Source organism: Telopea speciosissima, chromosome 10 (assembly GCF_018873765.1).
Source record: "Telopea speciosissima isolate NSW1024214 ecotype Mountain lineage chromosome 10, Tspe_v1, whole genome shotgun sequence".
Classification (NCBI taxonomy): domain Eukaryota; kingdom Viridiplantae; phylum Streptophyta; class Magnoliopsida; order Proteales; family Proteaceae; genus Telopea; species Telopea speciosissima.
This window is the reverse complement of record NC_057925.1, coordinates 5,004,121-5,010,120: the sequence shown is the minus strand read 5'-3', so window position 1 is coordinate 5,010,120 and position 6,000 is coordinate 5,004,121. Positions and strand designations below refer to the sequence as shown.

The 6,000-nt window shown below is 36.7% G+C and overlaps 2 protein-coding genes across 2 annotated transcripts; both read right to left on the bottom strand.

The window, feature by feature from the left end:
* Positions 1-211: 211 nt before the first annotated feature.
* On the bottom strand, positions 212-1,443 carry LOC122642304 (salutaridine reductase-like). Its single transcript, XM_043835744.1, has 3 exons — positions 1,403-1,443; positions 1,106-1,247; positions 212-708 (listed from the first exon to the last, which is right to left on the bottom strand). Exons 1-3 carry the CDS (start codon positions 1,441-1,443, stop codon positions 343-345), a joined length of 549 nt encoding a protein of 182 aa, XP_043691679.1. The 3' UTR covers positions 212-342.
* Positions 1,444-2,156: 713 nt separating this feature from the next.
* On the bottom strand, positions 2,157-2,694 carry LOC122643950 ((+)-neomenthol dehydrogenase-like). The gene is made up of 2 exons (XM_043837527.1): positions 2,606-2,694; positions 2,157-2,517 (listed from the first exon to the last, which is right to left on the bottom strand). Exons 1-2 carry the CDS (start codon positions 2,638-2,640, stop codon positions 2,172-2,174), a joined length of 381 nt encoding a protein of 126 aa, XP_043693462.1. The 5' UTR covers positions 2,641-2,694; the 3' UTR covers positions 2,157-2,171.
* Between the last annotated feature and the right edge of the window lie 3,306 nt (positions 2,695-6,000).

Here is a 6,000-nt window from a genome sequence, read left to right as displayed (position 1 = left end):
TAAACTCATACCACATTTTTCAGTTCTTCAATTGAAGGTAATGGAAAGCAATGTCTATTTGAATAAGTAAAGACTAATGTTTGGAAACCAAGAAAATTAAGAATTTAATGACACTGTCAAATAAAAAATTATTTGATTCAGTACCAATTGTAACACTTTATTTCATCATTAATTAGAGAGATACTTAATACAGAGGAGAAAAGAACTATGAATGGAAACAAGGTAGTTCTAGCTCTATTCTATCTCAAGAAGACAATCTTGAACAACATTCAACCAAAATAAGATGATCTTCATCCCCAACCACCAACCAGGAAAAAAATAATAATCTGGGACAGTATTCAATCAAAAGGAAGTCACTTCCTTCTGGAAAAAGAATAGCCCAGAAGGACCATCATCAGGCAACAAAGCCAACTGTACAGGACCTGCTGCAACTGCTTCAACAGTTAAGTTCCCTGTGTTGTAGTTGAAGTCAGTTTTGACGTAACCTGGGCAGACACAATTTATTTGGAATTTGGGAAACTTTTTTGATACAATCCTTGTGTAGGTATTCAAAGCTGCTTTGGACATATTATAGGCAGACAAGCCTTGAGTCTCCATTAAACCCTCCTTGAAATCCTGTAGAAACTTGTTCACTGCCTCATCCACTCTCTCTTCTGTGAGGCCATCAATATCACTTAGCACTTCCTTGGCCCAGGTGTGTGAGATGTTCTACATTGACAGAATTAAGAAATTATAGTCAATTAAAATAAATTATCATAGTATCCATACCAACTCATATAATTGGGTTTTTTTTTTTTTTTTTTTAAATCTTTGCTCTTTTAGGGAAGAAAGATAGTGCTTATGGTGTAGAAGAGAATCGCTCAGCCAACCCAAAATAATTGAGATAGTAGTTTATTGGGTAGAGCTGAATTAAGCATGCAAGACTGCAAGGGGATAATTGAAGGTAAAAGAAGGTTTTTCTTTTGTTCCTTAGTTTGACTCCAAGGAAGAACTTGTTTAATCCATAGAACCAAAATATTTGTTTCACCAATCCTCTAACCCAGATGGAGCAAGTTCTAAGGTGTACCTACCAATATCTTTACAAGATCAGGTTTGTTATCAGTACCTGTAGCTTCCCTGCAGAGGAAGAAACAATTACAATTCTTGGCGAATCAGATAGCTGAAGGATAGGAAGAAGTGCTTCAGTGACTCTTTTGGTGCCATAGTAGTTCACTAGTAGATATTCTTCAACCGTCTCATAAGTTTGCCTTGCCAGTTGCCAAATTTCAGCGTAAGTTTTAATCCTTTCTTATAAGGATTGAGTAGGTTTATTCATCAATTTTTTTTAATGAAGTAAAATTTTATTAAAGGGAGAAAGAAGCGGTCAAGACCCCAAGAATACAACCATTAAAGAGGCAGAGACCAACAGAGGACCAAACTGTTGTATTCAGTGAAGAGACCCATTGTAAGCAACAAAATGGAAGGGGAAGGATCAATGAAAGCACCAATGTTATGATTCTAAAATCTGGGAAGGGTTCAAGAATCGTAAGCGGAAGAAATCTCACTAATTCGAATCTAGTGAGGAACTCCTAAGAAGGGGGAACTGAGAGAGAGACAGAGAGAGACAAACTAAATTAATTTCTTAATTCTTCTTTTTTTCATTTCGATCCTTAGCTACTATATATAGTAGCAATACGTGTAGATATTACAAAGAGAATTAACAAACTAACTAACAAACCACCTAACTAATCTAACCCTAATCTCTTGATCCCACATTCGTAACACAGCCTAAAAGGAAAAAAACAAACAAATTTCCAGGAGAGAACAAATCCAATCAGTTTGATTATAGCAGAAAAATTTCTCAATAAATCCCCCAATGCTAAGCAGGTTATTCATCTAACTAGCTGATAAACTATTATGCCCTTCAGAATTCCAAAAGGCAATGTTCTACAGGACCATTGAACCAGGTGATTGGATTGGGATCCAACCAAACTGGTCTTTAGGGCTCTTGTGAGGAACTATAGAATAGAAAAGTACAGAATGTAAAGCTTGCAACCACAAATGTCAACTACAAAGGAGAGAATCAGAGACTTACTGAACCATCCACTGCCATTAGGGCTCTGCAGGCATCATCATCTAGTTTGATTCCAAAGAAAGCAGCATTGTTCACTTAGAAGAAATTTCAGCTTAAATCATTCAACCAATCTAATCAAGATGCCAGGATTTTCTGCAACTAGATTCTGATGAAATTCTCCGTAATGATACAAAATAAAAATATGGAATTCCAAAGTTACCAATATATCAAGCTTTCCAAATTGGGTTTTGATGAAAAGAGCAAGGGAAGAAATACTAGCAGGGTCCTTCACATCCAGCTGATGAAAAACCACATCAGAGAGTCCAGACCCTTTGAGCTTCTCAACAGCTTCAACACCCCTCTTCTCATCTCTGGCTGTCGAAAGTACTGCTACACTGTTGGAGGCTAACTGGCGACATATCTCCAATCCAATCCCCTTATTAGCTCCTGTAACAACTGCCAATCTTCAATACAACACTTGGTGGGGATAACTGGTGGTAACCTTAAATGGGTCTGGTTAGAAATCCATTAGGAAGGAGCTGAATCAGTTACCTCTTTGATGCATAATCTGTGTTGGTGTCTGTCATGTTTGATGGTGAGAAGTGATGCAATTGAGCAAAACAAAGTCTGTGCAAATCATTATTCTAGCTGTTCATTGCACCGATATGCTCAGAACTTAGAAGCCAAGAGAAGAAAAGAAAAAGGAAATCCTGAAATCTTCATTAGATACAACTAATCCATTCAGAAAGTTGGAAGTCTCTGACCACACCCAGCCCCACCCAAAAAAAATTTGTAAGATTGTGGTTATTTAAACTTATAAGTTGGCCTTTATGCTGCAAGACCTAAACTGTTATACAAAAATCAATTTCAGAACTTGCCTTGGGAGGAGTGCTTTGAGGAGGAAAGCAATAAAATTTAAAATCCATTTGAAATGCTCAACAAGAGATGGCTTATTATTATATCAAAATAAACAAAAGAAAAAAAGAAAAAGAAAAAGAGAATGACTTATAGTGTAGATTTCTGTGAGTAATTTTCTCATGAACTTGTTGGGCCTCATTGCATCTCAATCCACAACTCTCAACTTCACTGTCTCAACTTGTTAGCTGATAAGCAGTAACAATCATACTGGCTTTAACTGAATCAGAGATTGATCTGTATCTGATCGTTCTAAAACCACCTAATTTATTCTATCTAGAAATTTGAGCCACTACTACATCCTGTTTTTGAGTTCACTGATGATTCTCATTAATGGTGAACCAAGGTGTGGAATTCTGTCATATTTGTTAGAAAATTATCAAAATGCCAGTGTTTCTGGACTTCTGAGGTAGAGTATGAATGTTTGTTTGAACTGGTGCTTTTTCATGGTGAACAGCTACGATAAGCAGAAAACTACTTTAGATTGAATAATAAACATCGAAATTGGTGGAAGAGATAGAATGTTATTGAAGCATGCTACAGGTACATAGTTAGGAAGGACACGAAAAGCAAAAGAGATTCTTATCTATAAAAGACAGGGCTCTGCAAAACTGAACATAGAGCATTGCAGATGAGAGAGAAGGGTGGAAAGGCATTATCTAATTTATAAAAATATATGAGTTTGTAAGTATGATAAGAGTATATCCTGCTCAGAAAATGAAAAGAAGACTGATGAGCACATTTATGTGTGAAATTTTAGGGCATAAATTATACATTTTACCACATTGGACAGAGTTACTCGGTGCTTTCTTGTGCTTTTCAGGGTTTAGGTGAATTCTTGTGAAAATGAAGGAGATGATGCTAAGGAGATGTTTTTAAGCTTTTTAGAAGTGTAAATGGATGCATAGCCCATCGAGTCAGCTTCGCAATGGTTCAAACGGCACTTAATTCCGAGTTGAAACGAAGGAGTTATGGCCGTTTCCGTAACGATGCGTGAAAATGGTCTGCAGGGGTTTATTTATAATTATTGACAGTCGGCTGGGGATAAAGTGAAACGAAAGTTCAGATTGCAGGGGCCTTAACGCAATTATTAGAAGTTATATTTCTTGTACCCGAAAGATTCCATTTGGAGGGCTCTGGACAGTCCAACTTCAACTTGAGATATCTTGGGCTCCCGAACTCCAAATTGGACGAAATTTGGGTCTATTTTGGGTGATTCTTCGCAAGGAACACAATGGTGAGGCCTATATAAGCACCCCATGCTCCACGTTTCCTGAAGGACAGAATGGATATTTTATTTATTCTGGAAGGAATCCTAGTCATCACCCTTACTCTCTCTCTCCTCCAACTTCTCAAGGGCACTTCTGAAATTCTACTTGGGATAGATTTATTTTGAAAGATATTCTCTCACCTATGGAAAGTTGAAAAATCAAAGATGTTTTGATTTTATTGCTTGGAGAAGATATCTACAAAGAAAAGGAAGCACTTGTTAAAATTGGAAGTTTATTTTTCTAGAAATAGAAGGTCTATGTAAACAATCTTCTCTTCTTCTTTTTTCTATTTTTTTTCTTTTTTCTTAGGATTCAAGGCATTGTAAAAGAGGAAAGAGAAGAGAATATTCTCTTTTCTTAGGGAATATTTCTCCTACACTTCCATCTTCTCTCTTCTCCTCTCTTCCACCTATAAATACCCCCTACCTCTCTTGTAAAAATTTGCTCATTCACTTAGTGAAATTTCTTCTCTTCTTCTCCTTCTAATTTGTGATTTTTGGCTTTTCTAAGTTCTAGTTTGCTTTTATAATTTTTAGTTAATGCTTATAATAGGTTTAGTTTATGCTTTAATTTCAATTTAAGTCTTCAATTGGGTTGTAATTTCTTAATTCTAGTTTAGGTTTTAAGCCTTCTAGTCTAAGTTCTTAAGTTGATGACAAGACTTGAAGATTTAGAAGAGGAGGCCATAGTAAGTTTATGCAAGTATTCAAGCTTTTCATTTACATTCATGCAAGCACATCCAGGTTTTACTAGCTAAACTCTCAATCTCATTCTCCATCTCCTCTATCTTCTTCTTCTTCTTCCCCCTCTATTTCTTTTATTTTAATTTTATATGGTTGTGATTTATGGATGCATTTTTATTCCTTTATTTCTTTTTATGTGGTTAGTATGTGTGGCTGCATTTTTATTCCTTTCAATTCGCTTTAGTTTGATAGGTTAGATGCTCATGTGTTAGGACGCCGATTTAATCCCTTAATTTTGTTAGATGCTTATGAGTTAGGATGCATTGATTTTCGTTAGTTTAATTAGTTTAATTTAACACTTTAATTTGGTTCATTTTGCATTACTTTTAAGTTAGTTAAATAGAGTGGCGTATATCTCCTCGTGTTCGACCCGTAGCTACGATTGACCCGTACGCTTGCGGTTTTATTTTAACTCAAACAAAGACCCTACTATAAGAAGGTATTGAAGATCATGGAATGAAATTGGTTCAGCTTTGGTGGCAAGAGCGGCTACAATATCATTGAAATCAGCTCCCAAATTTCGAAAAACAATGGCATTGAGTTCCTCTAGAGAAAGAGGTTTGTTTGCGGCGGCTAGTTGATCAGCAATGTACTTGACTTCTCTGAAATAGGTGGAGGCTGGTTTGTCACCTTTAGAGGTGCTCTGCAATTGCATATGAAGTTGGAGAATGCTTGTATTGGAGAGTGTTCCAAACGCCGTCTCAAGGGCATGCCAAACTTCAGCAGAAGTTTTGAATCCAACGACATATGGTAAAACTTCAGACGTTAGAGAAGCAAGAAGCCAACTCATCACCAGTTGGTCCTTGCGAATCCAATCAGCATAGTCAGGATTAACAGTAGAAGGAGAGGAAATGGAGGATTCCGTTGCAGCAGTGGAGGAATTTGTTGGAGTTGTGTGGATCGGTGGGCATATATTGCTGCCACTGATAAATCCAACCAGATCATGAGTGCGCAGGAGAGGAAAGAGCTGAGTTTTCCATAGTAAGAAGTTACCTGAAGAGAGTTTCAAAGTGATATG